Source organism: Lontra canadensis, unplaced genomic scaffold, assembly GCF_010015895.1.
Source record: "Lontra canadensis isolate GAN:19392208 unplaced genomic scaffold, GSC_riverotter_1.0 scaffold25, whole genome shotgun sequence".
NCBI lineage: Eukaryota > Metazoa > Chordata > Mammalia > Carnivora > Mustelidae > Lontra > Lontra canadensis.
Window position 1 is genome coordinate 22671532 of NW_022631019.1, and position 25216 is coordinate 22696747.

The 25216-nt window shown below is 41.0% G+C and overlaps 1 protein-coding gene and 1 non-coding gene across 18 annotated transcripts in view; both read right to left on the minus strand.

Moving 5' to 3' along the window:
* Positions 1–25216, minus strand: part of PUM1 (pumilio RNA binding family member 1) — a 138382-nt gene that overhangs the window by 19214 nt on the left and 93952 nt on the right. For 13 of the 17 annotated variants that reach the window (XM_032864006.1, XM_032864005.1, XM_032864002.1 and 10 more), the window contains 7 exons: positions 21679–21830; positions 16936–17074; positions 15277–15420; positions 14081–14377; positions 12760–12996; positions 2026–2293; positions 348–477 (listed from right to left, as the gene is read on the minus strand). In XM_032864006.1, the coding sequence (XP_032719897.1) occupies positions 348–477; positions 2026–2293; positions 12760–12996; positions 14081–14377; positions 15277–15420; positions 16936–17074; positions 21679–21830 (1367 nt within the window). The remainder of the gene's footprint in view (positions 1–347; positions 478–2025; positions 2294–12759; positions 12997–14080; positions 14378–15276; positions 15421–16935; positions 17075–21678; positions 21831–25216) is intronic. The other 4 variants (XM_032863996.1, XM_032864004.1, XM_032863999.1 and 1 more) reach the window with 2 other exon arrangements.
* On the minus strand, positions 16742–16819 carry LOC116871423. Its single transcript, XR_004383393.1, has one exon. It is a non-coding gene; the product is annotated as a small nucleolar RNA SNORD103/SNORD85 (small nucleolar RNA).

Consider the following 25216-nt stretch of genomic DNA (forward strand, 5'->3'; position numbering starts at 1 on the left):
ACATTTTATCATGATCCTGCTAAAATTATCTTACAAGGATTATTTCCTCTAAAAAGACATATTTAGTTAATCTATCATAACAGTCAGAAATAATGTGCTGGATCCTAAATGGGGACAGCGGTTCTCCAAACACATTCCTAAAATAGACTGGCACATCTGCTTGGGTATTTCAATGACATACTGTTGCTAGTTAACTTGGAGAAACATTTAAAAGCTCTTCAAGAAGACCACCACACACACTTCATGTTGAGGACTGGGATGAGACTGCCATTCTAAAAACAGCTAATGAAAATCAAAATGCTTCAGAGTTTCTCTAACGTCAAAGAATAGAAAGAACAAAGGCTTACTTCAAAGAACTTCTGAATGACGTAATTTCCAAATACATCCACCATTAGCTGGTAAGCGGCCTGGAGGATTTCATTGAAGACAAGCTGGCGTTCAGCTGGTGTGGCTCGTTCTAGTTTCAGCTGAATGAATCTGAAGTACAAAGTAAAAATGGCAATCCTAGCATCTCAGGAAGACTTGGAAATCAGTAAGGATTAGTTCAATTTATATAATGTATCCGTTCTGAAACCGCACACGTGCCTGTGCAGGTGCCCATATATACGGGCGCACACACACACACACACACACAAAACTGTTATTTAAATGAATTACTCGAGCTCACGTCATTGAACTCTCTGAAAAGGAAAAAAAATTATAGTGTGAAGTACCCCTAACCTCACTGAACTTTTAAAAATAAATATATTTAAACTTTAGTACATATCCTTACATACAAATAAAACTGTATTTGTGTGTGGGATGAGGGGGAGACAAGCAGGGGGGCAGGGAAAGGGGGGTGAAGGTGGCCATAACTCAGGGAGAACTCTACCTGACCTTCTCTTTTAGAAACCAGCCCTACCTCAATAAACTTAACGCTTACGGCCCTTAGTATCTTCTTTAACTAATGTGAATATGAAGCAGTACTCATTCGTGATGTGGAAGAGTTGTGATTTAAGTAGTACTCAGTTTGCGGTTTTCAGTTCAGATAACCATATAAGAAAAAAGTTTTGTCTCTCAATCTGGTCCATAGGATCCAAGTATGAGAAATCCTTGCCCAGTAGCAAGGATGGCAGAGCTCAAAGAGGAGATGCGTTCTTTAGAAGCTGTTTCAGTGGGCACGAAGAGCAAGAAAGAGAAGTGGAAACAAATAGGAAAGGATGGGTGATGGACGTCACGATAATTAGGCTTTTTCCCCCAGGACCAGGGTGGTCCCGTTCTGCAAAGGCCACTGGAACAGGCAAATGGAGAGGGATAAGCCAAAGCAGATTCTGTGTTTTATAGGAGCTTCTTCTCGCTCACCTCTAGGTAGACTCTCATTTCTACAGAGTGAAACGACACAGAAAAGGGGTGGAGCTATCTTATTCCTGAACCAGCAGATACCCAAACTTACATGTGAATAATGTCTCCTTAAAAGCAAGACTCTTGGGGCACCTGGGTGGCTCAGTCAGCTGAGCGTCTGCCTTCAGCTCGGGTCATGATCTCAGGGTCCTGGGATCAAACTCCATGTTGGGCTCCCTGCTCAGCAAGGAGTCTTGCTTCTCCCTCTGCACCTCCCCCCACTTGTGCTCTCTCTCAAATAAGTAAAATCTTAAAAAAAAAAAAAAAGAGAGAGAGAGCAAGACTCTTAACAGTGATTAAAGTAGCAGAAGTGTGCATGTATCTTTGTGTTAGTGTTTCTGTTCCTTAAATTCCTTAAACAGACAATCTGGAAGGTTCCCATGAACTAGGAACATTACAGTAAGATAAAAAAGTTTGGATGAAGCATGTGATCTGGACTACTAAAGGGCTCTTTTCAATCACCTGTGTATCTGATGACCCCCATCTATCCACATCCCTCTGAAATAAATAATGGGAAGCATACTAAGAGGCAAACTTTGTTTCAATTACTTTATGGCTATTTACTTAGTGTATACCTTATCTGAGGCATGGAATTTTAAGGCATTAAGATTTCAGTTACCTTAAGTGCCAAAGCCAAGTCCTCACCTGGACCCATGCTGGTCTTGGGAAAACTCCATTATATGCCCAGCGATCTCCCGTAGTTGTAAATTGGGGTACCGGTTATTTCGGAAATCCTCCAGAAGCCTGCTCCTGCCAGAGGGCATGACATCAGACATTCCGTACCGCAACCGGGAGGAAGCAAACAGGGTGCTGCTGGGGCTGAAGAGGCTGGAGGCACTGCTCGCACTGCGGTACTTGGCTTCAGCGCCTGGCGCAGCAGAGATGTATCTCCCACTGCCGTTGGTGAGGCCTCCTGTTGGTTACAGAACAGGACAACTCAAGACTCACTCTTAAGGAATTCTGCTCAAGAGAGGGAAAAAGCATCCCACACATGAAAGCCTGCACCATTTCTGATTTTGTTTCAAATCTATTGCTTCTGTGTTAAGATTAGTTTCTATTAGTGCCACAGTTTTTATAAGGCCAACTCACCATGATGGAAAGAAACTTCTGCACAAAGAAAAGGGGAAATGCTTGGACCCACTGACAGGGGACTGCTAGCAGTAACGGAGCAATAGTGAACGCAGCCGTTAGTCGGGAAAATGATGAGGAGAGTGCCTGCCCTGTGACTCAGCACCTGAGTACCAGGAATCCAAAAACACACAATGCACAGAGACCTCAAGTCATTTTCCGCTCTGAGCTCTGGGGAGATTCCTGCCATGAGTAGAATAATCTCATTCCCACCAGAAACCCTTCCTTAAAAAAGGAAAAGAGAAACAAATCAAGAGTACCCAGATTGGTCTGTTTTATATAAAGAGCTTCCCAAAAAGCTTCGAAGGAATGCTTTTGCCACTAAACAGAAATTGAAAATCACTAAGGCACCCTAGGCCGAGGAGAGACATAAGGAGTCGGGAAAAAGGACATATGCTTTGCAGTGGAAGGTTTTCAAGTTCTGCATCCGGAATGGGCAGCTCTTAACACCTTCTTTTGGGACAGAGCCTGAAACGATTGCGGCAGCAACAACTTTCATGCCACGGATACTGATGACTGAACCGAGGACAAGGGGAAAATAATTGTGAATCTCTAGAAGATAACATAGAGATAAAATAGAGGTAAGACCAAAAAGCTTATCAAAATGTAAAAGCAGAGTAAAAAATTACCATGAGAATGTATTTTCAATATTCCTACTTTTTTACAATGATGGTTTTTTTTAACTTTACACTATTAAAAAAAAAAAAAGAAAAGAAACCCTTTTTGTGTGTTATTTAACCCCACTCCTTTTAAACAAAAAGGCAAGGTAGGTAAGAAACACCCTAATAAACTGCAAAGAGCACAGATGAATAACAACTCAGAATCCATGAGAAAAGTCACCCAGCATGATCTGTCCGTTAACTTCTTCATGAGATGTAATTAATGTCTGCTCTGGAGTTTAATGGCAGCTACAAAAAGATACCCAGCTTGGATTTCTCCACAGAATTCTAGGGTCCAGCTTCAAAGATCTGGATCTCAATCAAAGTGATGGAACCAAAAGGAAATGGCTCAATGTTAAAATTCGTGAAACATTTACTGAACACTTGTCCTATGCCAAGTGCTATACTAGAAGTATTCCATACACACGTTTACTGAATTCTTATTGGTATTTTGGAAAAGAAGTTCTAAATTACCATTTATATAATAGATAATTTAGGCCCAAAGAGGTAAAATGCTCACCCAAAGATACAAAACCCAAGATAATCATGGCTAGAATCTGTGACACAACTCCACTCCAGAGTAAGTACCTCTGCAACCAAGTGAGACTCATTTTCAGACTCAGTTATATCAAGAAAGAGAGGAGGTTTATAAGAAGAGAGAACAATAAGTAGCCATATGCCTGCTCTTTATTAAACCATTTCAGAAACAATTCTTTCTTCCCTGGCCTGAGAAAGGGGAGAAGTGGGAAAGAGGTGAAAATCAAGTAAGTCAGCAGGTCTTGCAGAGTGTGGGAACAGCAAGGAACATGCTTAAGAAGAAGGAATGGCACAAACACACAAAGTTTTGAAAGTAAAAGATATTTCAGGAATCTCGTCACTTAATAAAGGCATTTGGAAGAAGTAACAAATCAACAGAGAAACAGAGCCAAACTCCTAAAAAAAATTCTAATATGGATGAAAAACATAAGGAGACCTAAACTGTCATTGACAAATTGCTATTAACTCAGAATAGACAGCCTTGAGAGTTAAAACCCCCACAATATTGTGAGATTTACCTCTGAGACTGCAACCAGGTTCCACAATAAATGTAAGAGAAAAGCTTAAGTAAGGTGAAGGGGAAAGAAACCATTCTGAAATAGGCCAGAGCATTCTGTTCTTCACCAGGCCTGCCCGCTGGGGAAACTAGTTAACCACAGCATAACCTGCTGGGTTATCGTCAGAGACTGACTGAGCTGGGGACAGGAAATACACAACTCCAGCCTATTCAAACCACCCTGTCCCACCAAAAGGCGGAGGAAACAAATGAGAAGCACTTTGTGAAGTTGGGGGTCCAGGAGCACAGGCTCCCTAAAAAGACTGAGCCCCAGTGACAGGACTACAGAGCACTGCCCCTCCCCGTACACCTCAACAACACATGGCCAAAAGCCTATTTACAGTGGTTCCTTTTACTCAGTGCATCAGAGCCGGCTCTCAACAATTACAAGGCACAGTGACAGTCAAACCACACAATGTGAAGAGAAAGAGCGAGCATCGGAGATATGCACCTCAGGGGTAATCATGTTATCAGACCAGGAAACAAACACAACTCTGGTGAATATGCTACAGGCTCTGACAGAGAAAGCAGAGAACAGGAGGCAATGGAAGCAGAGATAGAAATCCTAAGAACTGAAAAGAAATGCTCGTGATAAAAAACTCTGTGACCCAAATGAGGAATTCTTTGATGGGCTTCTTAGTAAATGGGACCCACGTGAGGGAAGAATCTCTAGGCTGGAGGATGTATCAACAGAATCCCCAAAAACCAAAAAGGAAGAGAACAGAGACTCAGAAAAACAGAATCAAATACCCATGGGGCAAAATCCTGCCTTCTTCACCTTTAAAGAAAAAATTGCCAAGGTCCCCAACATCTGACTTTTTAATACAGGCAGAAGCAACACCACTCATCAAAATGTTTACAGTAAGTTCTCCCCAATCTACTCCCTAATATTAATACCACAGCCAGGTAGCCCTAAATTAAAATAAACTCAAAATGAGTTGTCATCAGTGCATACTACTGAGTCCAAAGTAAGTTAATTTTCACATGGTTAATTTTACTGGTGACAAGTCACTTTCAGGTGAGCAGTCACAAAATACTACATTACCTTGTAGAATGGAGAAGTACAAAAGGCACACACATGACTAGTAAATAACCAGAAACAGTAAGTTACTGAACGATAAATTAGAAACCTGTCTTGTGGGGCGCCTGGGTGGCTCAGTGGGTTAAAGCCTCTGCCTTCGGATCAGGTCATAGTCCCAGTGTCCTGGGATCAAGCCCCACATCGGGCTCTCTGCTCAGCACGGAACCTGCCTCCTCCTCTCTCTCTCTGCCTGCCTCTCTGCCTACTTGTGATCTCTGTCAAATAAATGAATGAATGAATGAAAGAAAGAAAGAAAGAAAGAAAGAAAGAAAGAAAGAAAGAAAGAAAGAAACCTGTCTTGCAGTTTATGCAGGGACAGAGAAAACCATTTCATGTTTGAACTTTTCTCTTCTTAAAGGACTAAGGACATATAAGAACAGCAAGAATTAATTTTAAGAAGATAGGAATTCTATCATATAAAACTAAGTGCTTACTTTTTTTTTTTTTTTTTGCCTTGGACAGATTATGAACTTTTGAGCTCATTTTTACTGTATTTCAACACTGTGGGAATTAACAAGCACAGCACTCTTCTTCCAGGGCACAGGATACGGCTGAGAGTTGCCAACCATGCACATTATAATATATTACATCTGCTACTTCTTGATGCTTAGAGTTTAAAAATGGCACAATCTGGAGATTATGGAGAAAACCGTAAGCATGAAGGAGCATTTCAGGAAATGAGGAGAAGATGGGTGTGGAATGGAGCCATCTATAGGGAGGCAAGACACAAAACTATTTAGGTAAGAATCAAATCTTTGGGAGACTCATCTCCACATCCCTTACTTTTTCTTGCTGAGGTACAGCTGGAACTTAATAGAGATGAATGTTTTAGGTACAGGTGAGAGCCTAAAGGTTTCATCTCACCCACATACAAGCCACAAAATGGGGGCTGTAAGTCTAGTTGTTAATAATAATAAGATCAATACTAATATTAATAATTACAAACGCAATACTTTTAAATTGAGAAGTATAACACACACTTAAGACAAACTAGTTCAAAATCTGACTCGCTCAGGGTCATAAAAAACTTACTTCTATTACTAAACACACATATGTATATGTATGTTTATGTGTGGGAGAGATGGAAGGGAGAGTTGAGGAAGTGGATGGGAGATTTTATTTCTTAAGACATTTCCACCTTAGGGGTGCCTGGGTGGCTCAGTTGGTTAAGTGACTGCCTTCTACTCAGGTCATGATCCTGGAGTCCCAGGAGCAAGACCCACATCGGGCTCCCTGCTTGGCAGGAAGTCTGCTTCTCCCTCTGACCCTCCCCCTTCTCATGCTCTCTCTCTCTCTCAAATAAATAAATAAAATCTTAAAAAAAAAAAAAAAAAAAAGACATTTCCACTCTATGCCAACAAATGTGACAACTTAAAACAAATTCCTAGAAAGTCACAAATTACCGAAATTGTCTCAAGAAATGGAAAACCTGACCCCATAAGATGTAAACAGAAATTGAGCTAGTAATTAAAAATCTTTCCACAAGTAAACACCCAGGCCAGGATAGTTTCACTGCTGAATTTTATCAAATGTTTAAAGAAATAATACCAATACTCCAACTGTTCCAGAAAACAGAGGGGGATGGTTCATTTCCCAACCTATGTTATAAAGTCAATGTCACCATGATAACAAGTCAGACAAAGAAAGCAAAGTGACAGACTCCCTCATGAATATAGATGAAAAACTCTTCAAGAAAAATACTAACCATAGGATGAAGCAAAGTTTATCCCTGGAACACAAGGGTGTATTAACAACCAAAAAATAATTAATGTAACATATATTCACAGAATAAAAGATAAAACACCACACATTCACCAATAAACACAGAAAAAGCACTGAACAAAATCCAAACTCCATTTATGGCAAAATGCTTAAACTTAGAACAGAAGTGAGCCCGATAAAGGGCATCTATGAAAAATTTACAATGATCATACTTAAAAGTAAAAGAGTAATACTTTATCCTCAAGATCAGGAACAAGGCAAGGACGTGTGCTCTTATCTACTGTATTTAACACTGTGCTGGAGTTTCTCAGCAGTTAGACAAGAAAATGAAATAAAAGGCAGCCAGATTGAAAAACCCTTTATTCACTAGTAACGTGCTCCTATATAGAGAATATCCTAAGGAATCTACCGAAACCTATTGGGACTAATAAGTACGTATGGCGAATTTGCAGAATGTAAAATCAATTCACAAAAATCAACTGTATTTCTATAAACAAGCAACAAACAATCCAAAACCAAGGCAAGGATACAATTCCATTCATAACAGCTTAAGAAAAAGAAGATAGGAACAAATTTAACAAAAGGGGTATAGGACCTGTACACTGAAAATTTTTAAATTTTGCTGGGGAAAATAGTGCACACTTAAAAAAATCAATTTCCACCTCATGCAATAACACAAAATTAACTCAAAATGGATAAATTTTTTAAAAGATTTTATTTATTTATTTGACAGAGATCATAAATAGGCAGAGAGGCAGGCAGAGAGAGAGAGAGGAGGAAGCAGGCTCCCTGCTGAGCAGAGCACCCAATACGGGACTTGATCCCAGGATCCTGAGATCATGACCTGAGCCGAAGGCAGAGGCTTAACCCACTGAGCCATCCAGGCACCCTGAATGATAAATTTAAATGTAAGAGTTAAAACAGTAAAATTTTTAGAACAAAACATATGAGAAAAATCTTTAAGAGCCTGAGCTGGGCAAAGATTCCTATACCAGAAAGCATGATACACTGGACCTTATCAAAATTAAAAACTATTGCAAAATGAAAAACCAGGACCCTTGGAGAGCTCAGTCAGTTAAGCATCTGCCTTTGGCTTGGGTCACGATCCCAGGGTCCTGGAACCAAGTCCTGCATGGGGCCTCTTGCTCAGTGGGGAGCCTGCTTCTCTCTCTGCCTGCTGCTCCCCCTGCTTGTGCTCATACTATGCACTCTGACAAATGAATAAATAAATATCCTTAAAAAAAAAAAGGATTGAGATGTAATATTAAAAAGAAGAAGAAGAAGAAGGAGGAGGAGGAGGAGGAGAAGAAAGAAAAGACAAGCAGAAAACCAGAGGAAAATACATGCAAAGCAAGTATCTAATGAAGGAGTTGTAGCCAGGAATATAAAAAGAATTCCTACAGCTCAGTAATAAGAAAAACAACCCAAATTTTTAAATGGGCAAAAAAATATGAGCAGACATTTCACCAAAGATATATGAATAGTTAATAAGCACAAGAAAATGATGTTCAACATCCTTAGTCATGAGGTAAATGGAAATTAAAACCACACTGACATACCATTTCAAGCTCACTAGAATAGCTATATTAAATAAGACAAGAACAATGTCAGTAAAGATGCAAAGAAGTTAAGAGCCCTCACTGCCAATGGGAATGTAAAATGGTGCACCAACTTGGAAAAACACTGGCATTTTCTCAGTAAGTTTAACATAAAACTTAAACACAAATCAGCAATTCTACTACTAGAGAAATAAAAACATGTGCACAAAGAAAGAATTGCATGTAAATGTTCATAGCAGCATGATTTCTAACAGCCAAAACTTACAACCAACAAAAATCCTTCAACTGTGAATGGTTAGACAAAATGTGGTATGTCCGCAAAGAAGACAATTCAGTAATAAAATGAAACAAACTACTGACACATATAAGATCATGAATGAAATCTCAAACACATGAGAATGTGGTGGAAGGTGGGCACACACCATGAGAAGGGAAAGAAGTCGAACAAGAGATCACATGTTGTATGGTTCCATTTATATGAAATGTTCAAAAAGACAAATTTTAAAACAAAGCAAATCAGTGGCTGACTGGGGCTAAAGGTGTGAATGCAGATTAACTGTAACTGGTCTTGAGAAAACTGAGGGGATAAAAATATTCTACAACCGATTTATGGTGATGGTTGTACAATTCAGAAAGTTACTAAAAATCACTGAATTATAAGCCTGAAATGGATGAATTTTCTATGTAAAATATAACTCAATAAAGATTTCTTCAAAAAAAGAATTTTGGTCTTTAAACAACTGCTAATGGAAAAAACATTTAAGAGTCTTAGGTGGGCACCAACAAGTGGTCGTTGAATAAATAATGAGGAAAAGAAAAACTAAGCTAACTAAGCAGGCCAGTGATCATCTGGAGAATATTCTAACTAACACATGTGTGACGCTGAGGAAGAAGTATGAAAATCATATGATGGAGAAAAGATCCATACTGGGAAAACAAGAGAGATCTATAGGCTGGAATGTGCATTCAAATACTTGCTAGCTGTGTGGTATTATGAAAGGCACGAGATCACATTGAGTTTAAGTTCCCTGTGCAGAAGCCAGTCAGGAGAGAACTGCACACAAGGAATGCATGCACAGCACAGCCCTTAGCGATCGGAGAGCTAACGGCCAGTGTCAGCAGTACAGCACTATCAGCAAAGAAACCGGATCAGGTGTGGCCTAATACATATTTGGTAAAGAAATGTTACGTTTCCTGCACCAAACAATGTCTTCAGGACCTCTGTATGGACACTGTTAGAGACCAATTCCCGTACCTCTACTTTCTCTAGGTTAAGACCAAAGCACACCAGAACCCTTCAGTCAAGGAAACAGATTGAGCAAAGGCAAAGCTCTACTGATCAGGACATAAAGTTCCTGAGGAATGACATGTCTGACAGATACAGGACACGCAGCAATGAAGTCCCACGCAAACATACGCAACTAAATTGCTTAAATGAGGTCAACTGCTTTTAAAAGGGAAGAGATGTTAAAAAGAAAGCCAGGCAGACGGCAAGAGTCATTAAATGAGAAACAACTTGCACCAACAGTTATTTCCTCCTTCACAGAGGAACTATGAATTAAGAAGGAAGTGTGTTTCACGACATCGACAAGGCACTGGAAAGAGCAAAGACACCATGCATGTAAGTACTGATTCCAGCTCCATTTTCTAACACCAAGAGCCACAGTATCTAGTTCAGGGTTGACAAACCACAGCCCACAGGACAAATCTGGCCTGCCGCCTATTTTTGGAAATAAAGTTTGACTGCGTGATAGCTACACATTCATTTACATTCTGTCTGTGGCTGCTTTTGTACTGCACAGCAGAACGGAATGTTTGTATAGAGACCACTTGACCTGCAAGTCTGAAACAGTTACTACCCGGCTCCTGGGCCGCCTCCCCCAACAAAAAAGTTTGCAAGATTTAGTTGGTGAACTATGAATGTCAGTATGAGCTGCCACAGTTCAAGTGTTTAAATCAAGGAATTAAAAGGTAAGACTTCTGGATTTGATAATGCACTGGTTTAAAAGATACCCTGGGCATATCACGTGACAGGATGTACAATGATGGCGTGGGCTCTGGAGCCAAAGACATTTGATGCTCAATCTCCAGATAACGAGAAGACCTCGGTGAGATATTTCAGGAAATTTCCTCACTCCAGTACCATGGGCAAAATACCTACACCTACCAGAGTTACATGTACAGCACCCAAAACCATTAATAGTAGCAGATAATAACTACTAAGTGTTAGCTCCTTCCATCTACACACCAAACTGGGACTTTTATTTACCCCTTACAATGCATTACCCTCAGTCTTTAAAGCCAAGCACTCTGTCACTAGGAAACACTACTGTGCAATGTACCCCACTGCCTTATCAGTCCAACTTGAATATTCCAATCTGGAATGGCCCGACAACTTCTCTAAATAACATCTATACATAACCTAAGACAATGAGTTCCACAAGGACAGCTCTGATCATGTGAGATTTCAGAACACACACACACTCACAGAATGTGTATGTACATACATACGTACACAGTTTTGCCTTAAAAACCACCTTTCCAACTCCGAGATGGCACTCTTAGTCCAGAATAATACCTCTACTATCAGGGCTTCTTTGATTTTTATAAATCGCTCCCCAGTCTCTGTATTTCCTTTTTTTTTTTTTTTTAAAGATTTTATTTATTTATTTATTTGACAGACAGAGATTACAAGTAGGCAGAGAAGCAGTCAGAGAGAGGAGGAAGCAGGCTCCCTGCTGAGCAGAGAGCCCAATGTGGGGCTCGATCCCAGGACCCTGGGATCATGACCTGAGCCGAAAGCAGAGGCTTTAACCCACTGAGCCACCCAGGCGCCACCCAGTCTCTGTATTTCCAAATGAAAGCGTACTATTTGTGTTCAGTCAGTCCTCATCTCCCAGCCCATAAAGCCACTTCTAATCTTGCTGGTTAAAAACTGAAAAGAGTCCATGTAAACTACAAGCTCTGGAAGATAATGATGTGTCAATGCAGGTTCATCACCTGTAAAAGGTACCGCTCTGATGGCGGGTGCTGATCCTGGAAAAACCTGCATGTGTACAGGGCAGAGGGTACAGGAGTAATCTCTGTACTTTCCCCTCAAATTTGCTATGAAGATAAAACTGCTCCCAAAAAACCCCCAAACAAACAAATAAACAAACAAACAAAAGAGAGGATTAAAAATAAAAACCGAACAAAATCTTCTAGGGAAAGCGGCCATACATGCTGACTTTTCCTAGGACACTGCCTGTTTAGATCTGTAGTCACTGAGTTCATTGTTAACAGCACCCCCATCTACTCTCAAATGTGTCCTGGGTTGTGCCACAAATTGTGTGGTCACTCTACTTCAATGTCTCAACTTTACTCATCTAAGAAATAAATCAGCAATTCAAAATGCAAACTTGGTAAGTAACTGAGGGGAAGGAAGTATGCACCACACTCCACCTCTTGGAAGACTTGGGAATTTGCCACTCAAAGTACTAATATAAGTTTCTTCTCATTTTTACAGCCTGCTGTTTACAATCCTCTTTTCTTTCCTCATTTTAGCATCTAGATGGTAACATTTTTAAATCCCCATACATAATAACAACCTAAACATACACTTGAGAAATACACATCTATACTCATTAGCATACTAGATAATTTATACCAAAAAAATAATAGTAAGAATCTGGCAATTTTTAAAAATAAAACATTTTATGTGGGAAAGTAAGATATTAAGTGTATATGGGGGGAGAGGGGAGGGAGTCTGAGAAATAAGGCAAAATATTAACTGTGATATTTTGGTGGTGACACTAGGTGAACACATTCTTTGTCTATGTCTCTGTGTTTTCCAGCTTCCCTGAAAATGACTCTGTCCTGGGTTTATAATGAAAGACTCCCCTGTGTAGCCGAAGAACAAGATGTTCAGACTGAAGCTGAAGTGAATATACAGGGGATGCACCCAAACTTGAATAAACCCAAAACTGCTATGCTCTCTAGGTACAGCCTAAATAACATGAGGCACTTAAGGAAGGCACAGAACACCCAGGACACTCCTGGGATAAAGGGATTGTCCTTTGCTTACGCAAAGAACTTGTAATGTCATCAGTGGCAAGAGATTTCTAGAGTTCAAGGTGGTGTTAGAGTAATGGTTCTTACCCAGGTTTAAGCTTGAAGAGGATCCATGTGAAGAGAGGGAAGGAGGTGGTGTCTGTGAATGTCCTGGTCCCTGACTAGGGAGAGGCATGCCCACGGGTCCAGGAGAGGAGGAAAAGCTAAGGCCGTTATAAAAACTGTGTCCAATGGGGGTCAAGCTGCTCGATGTCCTCTTATAAAGGTCACTGCTGCCAGTCAGGGAGTCACGGCGGGAGCCACTGCCAGTGTTGGAGTTTGCAACTAAAATGGAATTAAAACAATGCAGATAAGAAAAGGCCTGTTCTTTGAAGAACAAGCCCAGTGACCTGTTCCTAACACTTTGATCCAGACTCCTTACCACCGCAAATTTGTCAGCAGAGACAGCCTAACTGTTCATGTGGCAGTTCTAGGGGCAGGTAAGTAATAAAGAGGACATGGCTCAGGTTAACTTGAAGCTTTTGTTCAAACCATCACACGAATGCTGAATTTACCTTCCTTTGGTGTCACATATTATGGAGTGGAAATGGGGTAAAAAGCTCGGACGGCCACATAAGCTATGGAAAAGGTGAAAGAAAATGGGCTAGAAAGAATGCCTTTCATCAACCCAAAGGTTCTAGTAGAAAAATGGAGTACAGAAAAAAGATTTGTAAATGGGGTAATTTCCCCGCTACACAAGACTTACATGTGAAAGCCTGTTTTCTCAATGGGTTCAATCAAGAGTTATTGCTAGCCCCCAATTCCAATTTAAGATTCTCTCTCTCAAAACATGCCCTTCTGTTCTGAAATTACATTGTTTTACAAGCACTGCAATTATCCCACTGTTTTCCTTACTACTTTACTGCTTTATCCTCCCATTGAAACATTAAAAATATCTCAGTCTAATGTCCTTCTTCCCACTTTTCCATAATAGCCACCTTAATTCTTCTCAAAAGACTGGAGCAAACTCCGACTCTGTAAGGCCTGCAGACTGTGGGGTACACTACCCTGTGGTCTTTGGTCAGTCCTCCTCCCTCGGTTTTTAACATCCACATTTCTACACTTCCCTCCAGATTCTTCCCAATGCCTGTTAAAAAACCTCCCCAGGTTTTCTAATCCCTGAAACAAATCAACTATGAGAGTATAAATAAGTAGCAATATAAGCATAAACCTGAAATCAGCCCCAACTGTGAAACTTGATTTTAACAGTCCGTCATCTCAAAGATATGTGGGACGGCCGGATTCCCACGGGGCTCGGTCCAGATCTGCCTGGGTTATCTGTCCAGGGTTCCATGCATCATCAGTGTTCCATAGAGATTGTAAAAACAACGAAAATTCAGTTTTAACAGCACTTAAGTTGGATTTCTACCTGCTGTTCCAAACCCTCCAAGGGCTGATCCCAGGGTGGCGCCAAGAGAACTGCTACTTCCGAATCCCAAGGATGTGTTGGCAGGCTGGGCAGAGCCCTGGGAGAAGAGGGAGCTGCTCTGTGAATTGCTGCTCAGAGAGTTGTTGCCATAGAAAGAGCTGGATGCCAGGCTGTTACTGGGCTGCTGCTGGGGCTGGGGCTGGGGCTGCTGGGTTCCTAAAGGGCGAAATGGTCCATTTGTTGTTCCAGCAAGACCACCAGCTGCTCCATTTGCTGAAGCTGCGGCCGCCGCAACAGCTACGAAGAAGAAAGCAAAGCATTGGGCTGGGAAAGGCGCTGGCCACATCCCCCAGCCTTGGCGCTAGCCTTCCAGAAACACTGTCACGTGCTCCTAGCTTCGCAAAGCAGACACGAATCTGCCTTTGAGCCTTCCATCTGAGACTTCTATTTTCTACTTATGCTTCCAATTTGAAGTCAAAATACCATGGAAGCCAAATTCACGACAGCGGTAACTTTAAAGAGTCTGCAGTTTAAAATAGGTACAGATGTCAAATGTAGCCATTTTAAATACGACTACTTCCTAAAATCTCAAGTTCCACAAATATCAATGTTGAGGACTTTTCCAGAACCCGTCAGTAATATATACAATCCCCTCGAATTCTGAACACGTTCCTCTCTTCTAGATGTTCCTGCTATTGTTCCTAATTTATATTCCTAATATATATACACATACATAAAGCCTAAAATAAAAACCCATTCTGGCCCACCCCTATTAAAATATATTGCTCTGCCATTCCTCACTATTCCCCTCCATCCCACCGCCCTCCGGAAAAAAAAAGCAAACACCAACATCGAAAAAAACAAAAAACTACAACAACAAAATATTATCTTAAAATAATGTCATGGATTTCTGTGAAATTAGCCTTGGGACTTCTGCCAACGGTGGCATTTTGTGTGAGTAATCCAACTTCCTACGTTCATGGAGGAGCAGGTCCTTGCTGCTAACCAGCTGGTACATGGCTGTCAACAGAATCTATCCAGGTCACTTGCTGCTTCTCATTTTCTCTTTGAAACATTACAGGGCAGAAATGCTATACTGAGAACTGCCAAATAAAGTACATTTCAGCACATCGTAAGAACATCATCCACCGCCTCTTCTGGGCCACTGACAGGCATTCACGAAGACGGAAGCTCACCTGCTTGTGCAGCCGAGGAACTGATGATGACTGGGGCGGGAGCTACAAGCCGAACAGGAGCTCCAAGACCATTTCTTGCTCCAGCGTTCACCACAAGGGCACCGGTTTGGTCATAGTAAGCAGCAGGAGCCAAGACGGGGTAACCTGGAAATATTAAGCCACATACAAGTATATATGAAACAAACAGTGCTTCCTGGGTAGTTGCATACTGTCAACAGTCACAGACTCTCAGATGTGGAGACAAACAGACATAGAATGTCTCTCCTGGCTTCACCTCCTAAACAGCTGTATGACCCTGTATCTCTGAGCATCCATTTCTTCAATGCAGATAATAATACCTGCTTCATAAAGTTTCTGTGACAAAGTATGAATGTGACAGATCTATCATGATATCTGGCACAATAAGGGGTTATATTATTTAACATCTACTAAGTGTTAGAAAAAGAACTCAGGGGACACCTGGGTGGCTGAGTTGGTTAAGTGTCCTGCCTTCGGCTCAGATCATGACCCCAGAGTCTTGGGATAGAGTCCCGCATGGGGCTTCTTGCTCAGCAGGGAGCCTGCTTCTCTCTCTGCCTCTGCCTGCTGCTTCCCCTGCTTGTGCTTTCTTCCCCTCCCCCGACAAATAAATAAATAAAATCTTTATAAATGAATGAATTAATGAATGAATAAATAAATAAAAGGGAAATCAGGGGGATAGGGAACACCCATGCTCTTCAGAGTGCCAAGCCCAGAAATCATACACTGACAATTGTTTATGTTTTCTTGACTACAGAAGTAACAGAGGGTATAAATGATTACAACAGTCATGGTACTTTCATACCTCGTAACATTGTAAGCAGAAATATCCTGCAAATTAGCAGGTAAAACCTAGACACACATCAAATAATAGGATCTTTCACATCACCATATGAGATGGACTCTCCAAATTCTATTGAACAATAGGAGAAATAACAAGTGACTTCCCAATAAAACCTGAATGCTTAATAACTATATAACAATGACACATGTTAAAGTTACTCAGTGAATCCATAAATAGATCAATTAATTGGGCTATACTCCACCATCTGTAAGAACCCATACATTTATGCTGAGGTCTTATAAGGACCTGTTTCAAAAGAAGCAGCACAAATTACTTCCAATCCATGCAAAGAACAGGACCGGGTGACAGTGAGCCAAAAATAACATATATTCAAGATAAATATCAATCACAGGCAGGCAGCTACAAAGCACCTCTGCTGTTGGCTCGGGAAAAATCCCAGGAGGGTTCGCCCATTAAGGAACACTCGGAACTTCCTAATAAAACTGTTCAGAGACATCAGCATGAAGGCTAAGGCCCTGGAGTGATGCTAAAGTAGCCTGGCCACTGCTTCTATCATCCATAATCCTAAGGGAGAAAACAGATCATCACAAAGGAATACAGCATACTCCAAGCAGTGTGTGGGGAGATACATATAAGACCAAGACTGGCTCAGAACAATTAGGTGCTCTCATCAGCGAACTACGGTCTAAGTGAGGGCAAGTGTATGTCATCCTTGCCAGTCCCCCAGTAATGAGAAGCCAACACAAGCTTAAAGTACTGCCTGTTCCCTTCTCGATCCCCCCCAACAAGCAGACTGTTTTTCCCTCCAAGTATTAGAAACAACAATGCAGCCTCACCTGGCATGCCTGCAGCCAGTCCTTGTCCAAAAGCAAGGGCAGAATTCACTGCTGCAGCTGCCACTAGTGGATCTGTTTGCTGTCCCTGCTGATTCTGATTTGGGGTCAAAGGACGCTGGCTGGCTCCTCCACGGAGAACCTGGGAGACAGAAATAAGTCAACTACTTTCTTCTCACTGAAAATACCTAAGACCCACCGTATGCTTAAGTTGGGCCAACTTTTAAAAACTGATACTTGTAAACTGTTTCTCCTATAATGTCTTATATGACATTGCTGTTAGGATAAAAATTCAATTAGCAACATCTCATTTAGTAAAATCTCATTCTACCATTCTTAAACATTATTACACCTTTATAAGCAGCCAAAAGCATTTAAAAAAAAATGGTTCATTAATCAAATATGTAACATCTATCCTCTGGCAGGTACTGGAGATAAAGCAATGAACAAGACAGAGCCCCTGCCCTCTTGAAGCTTTTATTCTAGTGAATAAGAGAGACAACAAATGGCAACTGTATATCAGTGCTTGACAAAAAGTGGGTGGAGGAGTCTGACAGAGTGGGGAGGGGAGTTTAGATAGGATGAACAGGGGTAATTTACCCACACAGTTCAATCAAAATATGTGTGTCTAAAGAGGGGAAAAGAAAAAACCCCACCAAAGGTCTATATTTTCTTTATGGAGTATAAGGCACCTTCTCTACCCTATTAACACTATTCTCATTCAACAAGGCCCACGTGGCCCCAAACGAGCTCATCAGATTTGACTTTGGAGTCTTCTGACCTGTTCCTATCTCTCCTCTCCTAAATTCCACAATAGACTGCCATCTAAATGGAGACGAGTGTCAAGAACACTGCCTTTCAGTATAGAATACCAGTTCTGTCACTGTGCTGAAGGATCCACTTCTTACAAATGAAACACGGGTATCAAAATGGTGGAGATCACTCTCACTCTGAATCTACTCCACATGATCTATACACTCCAGCAAGTAAAAACACAAAACCCACAGACCAAACCTAAAATTATAAAATGTGTTTTTCATGTTTTTAAAGGCAAAGAAAGTTCTTATCAGATCACTTTCACTCTAACTCTGCTCTTTGTAAAAGTTAGACATATGATCAGGAACCTGTGTACAGATTATTCTTGGTACCATCTGGCAAAAAATGTAAAAGAGAAACACCACTAACCATCAACTATTTATTAAATGAGTATAAGAGAAACAACACCACCCAAACTGGCAAGAAGTCATGTAGATAGAAACTTAGTTGACTCCAAGTCTCTTGTTTCCTTATCTGTAAAAGTAGTGAGAGAACTGCTGACCTTGCAGATCTGTTGGGAGTATTAGAATTAATGTCTGCAAGGCACAATACTTGGTATCCAGGAGACAATCAATAACCGAGAGCTAATTACTATCAAAATATTTGTTTGTGACCTAAAGATTCTAACCGACTTTACAAGAGAAGGAGTGCTTCAATCCACATAGAAGAGTCAAGGAAGGCTGCCCAGGTAAGTGTTTGCACTAAGACTTAGAATATGCCTAACCAATGACCCAGAAGAGCTCTCTAGGAAAAGTGAACAGCATGTACAGAGATACGGCCAATACTAACAGTTCAAGAATGAATAAAACAGGGACGCCTGGGTGGCTCAGTTGGTTAAGCAGCTGCCTTCGGCTCAGGTCATGATCCCAGCGTCCTAGGATCGAGTCCCACATTGGGCTCCTTGCTCAGCGGGGAGCCTGCTTCTCCCTCAGCCTTTGCCTGCCACTCTGTCTGCCTGTGCTCACTCTCTCTGACAAATAAATAAATAAAATTTAAAAAAAAATGAATAAAACATCAATGAAAACATCATTTCCGTAAGGTACTGTGAACCAGGTTTATGTATGGTTGAGAGCAGTGTAAGGCTGAGGGGACAAGGGAAGGGACATGGTGCCTGAAGAAAGAGGTAATCCAGACTACTGGGCCCAGTTTTAATGAGAAAAGCAGGGCGTTTCCTTTTTGTCCACTGTCTAGAAATCTGCGTGGGACACAGATGATTAATCAAAGTTTTCAAGTCGGCTGCCAGTATTCATGTATTTTTAATTTCATCAACAGCTATCAAGTCTGGATTTTGTGGAAACAAATATGTAAAATTTTATAAGTAACAGTTTAACATCGAATAAAATCAACAAAAATGACTGAACATCTGCTTGTAAAACACTACTCTCAGAGTCTGCTTACTAGCTACCTTTTGGTGCAAAATCTGTTAAATTCAAATTTCTTTTCAAAGGTACTGACTTAAATACAGCTTTTGAAATCTACCCTATACTTAATACACAAGTAGATGCTCAGTGGGGATATCTTAATTAATAATCGTTCACCATGCTCAGTAGAATTATCATCTACACAGTCTCCCCCAATCTAGAAAGTTCATCTAAACACTTCCCTCTCAAAATGCCATATCTAGCACCAAATCACCACCAAGTATGACAACGTGTGCTTGACTTCAACCCAGCACCCACGGAGTTTTTCTTGAGCAAACATTTCGAAATAGAAAAGAACAAAATTTTTGTCAGAGGTCAAAGGAACCTGCACATAAAGGATGAAAAGGAATCAGAAGTAAGATGGAGGGGCTGGAAGGTCACTGACTATGCTCAAAGTTCCAGCAGTTAGGTGTGGAACAGTTACCATGCCTAGAACATAACAAATGTTCTGTTTTCTGATAAAATCTCAAGACCAAAAAGGTCAAAAGCAACTTTAAAAAGGGCCTCTCACTTTAGTGAACACAACAAAGGAATTCACCAAGAAAATCGTATTTTCCTAAAACAACTGAAACCAAAAACTGACAAAAACAACAATGGAACTAAAATATGGCTGCTTATTAAAAAGGAATGCCAGTAACCTTTTCTCAGTGGGGCCTGTAATAGTGGATGACAGAAAACCCTGATATGCAAATGATTACAATGCCCATTTTATAGCTAAGGATATAGCTTATTTTCAGAACTTCTCGATATTCTCCATATTCATGCAACCCACCACTAGGTGCAAAACCAGTCAGTAGTAGAACAAAGACCAAATCTCCGGCTTTCTGTAACTCCAAACATCACAATATGGTCAGAAAATACTACCAGCTGTGAAATTATAGATTTGTGTTCAAATCTTAACAACTTAATACCTACGTGACCCTGGGCATACAAATCCCATTTCCTCAATCTTATGAAGGAAGTCATAAAATCTATTTATCGGAATTAGAAAATATAAAAGAAATTACAGGTAGAGCACTTAGCTTTAAACAAAAAGCTTTCAAGAAGTAGTATTTACTATTTTTCTTATGCACTCTAGCAGAACTAATTTTAAAAACATAGCAATTACTTCTGTCTACCAAATCCACAATTATCTGGCAACCGTTTAAATACAAAGATCAAAACACAAGTAAATACTGACTATCCACAAAGAATAAGCTATTAAATGTATCACGGGGATCACCCACTATGTCAACAAATATTCTGCTAAATTCCCTTACATACCTGGGACAAGAGTTGTATTTACTACAAAGAAAATTGTATATTAGCTTCCAAAAACTGATCTTACTATAAAATTACTGACCCAGGATAAATTGGATGGAATTTCAAGACTTGTGTTTTTTCTATAATTTTGCAGAATCTGAAAAATTAAACAGTGGCACTGGTAAAAATCAAAGCATTCTTGTTTGCATGTCACATGTACACAGATGAGCATGGTGTTTTGCCTCAAAAGACAGCTTTAATTTGACAATGTGTATCAAACCCTAAATGTTCATTTTATTTGCTCGAAAAAACTACATTTCTAGGAATTTATTCCATGGAAATAATAATCCATTTATGCCAAGCATATCAGTCTTAATTATAACATCAAAATATTGCTAAATTAAATATCAAAAAATAGTAAACTGGTAAAAATAAAGTATGGGATACTCTGACAGATTTAAAGGTAGCTAGTAAATATCTCTAAAAAGCACTAAATAAAATGGAAAACTGTAAAACTGTAGAAACTCAAAACCATGTGGACAGCATAACCCCAATTTTATCAGAAATTGAATAATAAACCTAAAATGACAAATACCACCTATTAATTTTGTTTTATCTTGACATGAGGATTTTTTTCCCTTTGAGTTTTCCAATTCATCACAATTTTCAGCAATAAATCAGTGTTTTTCTAATAAGCAGGAGAAAAGGCCTATTCAAAATAAAACGGCATACTTAATTTTTGTGGTTCATTATTCTTTCCCAACTCATTAAAGAGCTCTTATTATCTAAGTTAAAACGTACGTAACAGGTTTAAAGATTTATATCCAGTTCAGCTGATGTTCTCAATAAGCAGTCTAGAGAACGAGCCTCCCTGTCTGTGGCAAGCTGCCTACGGGAGAGGCAGAGGTGATCTAAGAACAGTGTCTGGAAGGCAGCAATGGCATCCCATAGTTAAGGCAAAAAGCAGCTCTTCCTAGCAGTATGAGTACTCATTTGCCACTTGCTAACCATGTCCCCTTAAGTGGATGATCCTCTATGCACTTTTCTCCTACACAATCTCATGAAGTTACCCAGGCATGCAGACCAAGAACTTGAGCATAAAACACATTCGGTAAGCCTCGTTAAGTCTCAGCCTGAATTCAGGTAACACACACTAGAGGGAACTCGCCAATCCACAGCATTTCTCCAACAGGAGCAGCATTACCCTTTAATGATACACCATTACTAAAATTCACACTTACAGGGGATAAGTTCTGTTTACATTTACCTGCTGCTGCCCTTGCTGAGCCTGTGGGGTAGTCTGCTGATTTGCAGAATTAGTTGCTGCCGCCGCGGCAGCCGCTTGCTGCTGGAAAAGACTGGCAGGGTAGACTCCCCAGGGAGTGACTCCATAATACTGGTGAGGGACCACAGCCGGACCTAAAAATAGCAGGAGAAAGGTAAGGCAAGTTTAGACTAGTCGGAATCATCCCAGGGTTTCGGAAAACTACATCAGACTCAGCAGATCCTATGGTAAAATAGTAAAGATACATAGATTCGTACTAGCTGATCGTGAATTCTGTTTGTGAAGAATAGAACGTATTTTTGTATTTTTATAAAAGTCTTCTGAAGTCAGCAATTTACTACAGACCTAGATGAAGAAGCTAGTGAAGGACAAAATATTAAAGATATTACAAAAGGGAGAATAACTGATCAAAGCTGGACGAACGGGTTTTAAGAACAGACAGAAGAATTGGCCTTGGTCAGGAAGAAGGCAAAAGGCCTGTGCTTCTGCTGAGAAGGAACGGACATGGGACAGACAGAGACAGAGTTTGTTGTTTGAAGGGAAATAAATGATGGGTCTGTGTGCATCAAGTGAAGGGAAAGGATAAAGATTCAGCTGTGCCCTGCTCTCAATGGTAAGGATGGCACCTGAGATGACTGACAGGGACAGGGGCCGTGGTGCTTCATTAACTCCTGAAGCAGGAAAACCCATTAGTCTTCAATGCCATAACCCAGACACTCCACTGAACCTCTGCTGTTCAATTTCTTTTTTTTTTTTTAAGATTTTATTTATTCATTTGACAGACAGAGATCACAAGTAGGCAGAGAGGCAGGCAGAGAGGCAGGCAGAGAGAGAGAAGAGGAAGCAGGCTCCCTGCCGAGCAGAGAGCCCGATGCAGTACTCGATCCCAGGACTCTGGGATCATGACCTGAGCCGAAGGCAGAGGCTTTAACCCACTGAGCCACCCAGGCGCCCCAACATTCAATTTCTAAGAGGCTTGGTTCTCCTGTTTCTTTTTTTTTTTTTTTAAAGATTTTATTTATTTATTTGACAGACAGAGATCACAAGTAGGCAGAGAGGCAGGCAGAGAGAGGGAGGAGAAAGCAGGCCCCCTGCAGAGCAGGGAGCCTGATGCAGGGCTCAATCCCAGGACCCTGGGATCATGACCTGAGCCGAAGGCAGAGGCTTTATCCCACTGAGCCACCCAGGCGCCCTTGGTTCTCCTGTTTCTGTGTTAGAAGTCATTCAACACAACTACATTCAGACACTGATATATGAAATGTTGAATTTAAGTCAATGTTGAAAACAAACAGAAGCAAAACCTTACAGACCTGCAAGCATCCTAGATAAAACCAAGCGCTCTGCTTCAGTCTCAATGAGCTATTCCCCTCTGGCCATAAGCTCTCGCTACAGTCTGTGCCGTACATGGTAGGCAGCACAGGTGACACAGCCCCGCAGACAGCAGCCTGGGTGTGGCAGAAATCTACACCACAGAATTCTCTTAAGATGGCAGCAAGAAACACCAAGGCTTCATTCTGCCAACTAAGACAAGGGCTCAAAGCCAGCTCCTCGTAGCTGCTGAAACACATCCCCCAATGAGAAGTTTCTTAAAACAGAGTTTAAAATATCTGCAACTTGACTGAATAATAACACTGCCTACAGATAAGAGTTCCAAAGAGCTATTTTGAATGTGTCTATTCTGACATGGTAGCTAATCCTGCAGAAACAGAGATTTCAGGGTGTCTGGGTGGCTCAGTCAGTTAAACGTCTGCCTTTGGAGGTCATGATCCCAAGGTCCTGAGCTTGAGCCCTGCTTTGGGCTCCTTGCTCAGCAGGGAACCTGCTTCTCCCTCTGCCTGCCGCTCCTCCCCTGGCTTGTGCTCTCTCTCGCCCCCTTCAAATAAATAAAGTCTTTTTTAAAAAGATAAACAAATTTCATTAAGACAAAATCCATTGGAACATGTGTTTTGTTTCCCAGTTTTAAGCTTCTAAGATACCAATAAGTCAAATTACATCACTGCCCGATACTGCTCTGACCTTTCTGATTTGGTATTTTCTGTACCTGTGGGCCTATTAACCAAGATCAGGCAGCTCTGTTTATAAGGCTACCCACTGTGAAATACTACATCTAGGTGCAAAATAAACATGCTGCTTAGAGAACCTAGGTGACAGTACAGGCTACTTTTTTATAGTAGGCAAAGGGTTTATAAAAAACTTTTAACTCCTCAGAATCTGAAGAGTCTAAGAACCTTACACCTCCAAGTTAGAGAGTAGCAAGTCCCCAAACCCACCTGACTAGTGTTTACAAAGTGGGGTGGTCTTGGGCATTTACAGAAGAGAATGGAAGAGAAAACACCACAATGGAGACATTAACCTAGGTCCTAGTTTCCTCACCTGCAAATGGGTATGATAAGGGTGAGGGTGTTGCCACATCCATGGGGAAAGACTGGATTGCAACCTGCAGCGACAGTCTCAAGGCTCTGTCACACGTCAACAACAAAACCTTCAACTGGGCACAGACTGCTATTACCATCAACATTCATATAATCCTCTTCAATTTTCTCAACTAGCATTTCTACTACTCTCCGGGGTCACATGGCCTCTGACTGCGGTTAGAAAAATACCTCCCCGAGTGCACCGTCAATGGAGCTTGGCTCATCAGGATGCCTGCTCCAATTCCCGTGTTTTCGGCACCCCACAAGCATATGCAGTGCCGTAGTCTGGGTGGTTAGCATCTCTGGTTCTTCATGAAAGCACTGAAGTCTTTCTCAGTCTGGCTCAGCTGACAGGTAGGTACAAAGAGCAAGACTCTCATCTCCAAACCATGATTCCAGTGAGGACTAGAGTGTTGTCCCTAAGATAGCTCTTCGTTGTAAGTAACATACAGTAAGTCAGCAGAGAAAAGAAGGAGAAGAGATAATTCAACACTACACTGAAGTGCCATGCATGCATGGACTCTGGGTTAGACCTGGTTCAAACCCCAACTCTGTAATATTTAAGTGGTGTGACCTCAAAAAAAAACAGCTCTTGGAGCCCCAAATTCTTAATCTGTAAAATCATCATCCAGAGCACTCAGTCGGTTAAGCATCTGACTCTTGGTTTCAGCTCAAGCTGTGATCTCAGGGTCATGGGTTCGAGCCCCACACGAGACTCCATGCTCAGCAGGGAGTCTGCCTAAGATTCCTGCCCCTGCCCCTACCCCTACCCCTGCTCGTGCATGTGTACTCTCGCTCTCACTCGCTCTCTCTTTTTGAAATAAATAAATAAATAAATAAATAAAATCTTAAAAAAAAAAAAAATCATCGTCCAACAACTCATGAAAGAAAAGTACCCAGCACAATGCTTGGCCAATAGTTAGTAACAGCTGAATAAATACTAAAGATGGTTAGCAAAGATCATTCTGCTAGGAAGAGCTTTCTGTTTCCCTCAACGGCAAGGGAGACAGAGGAACTACACTATATACACTCCCATCACAACGCATGACATAATGTGAACTATGCTAAATAGTAAGAAATGCTATACTGTATCTGAGTTAAAAGTG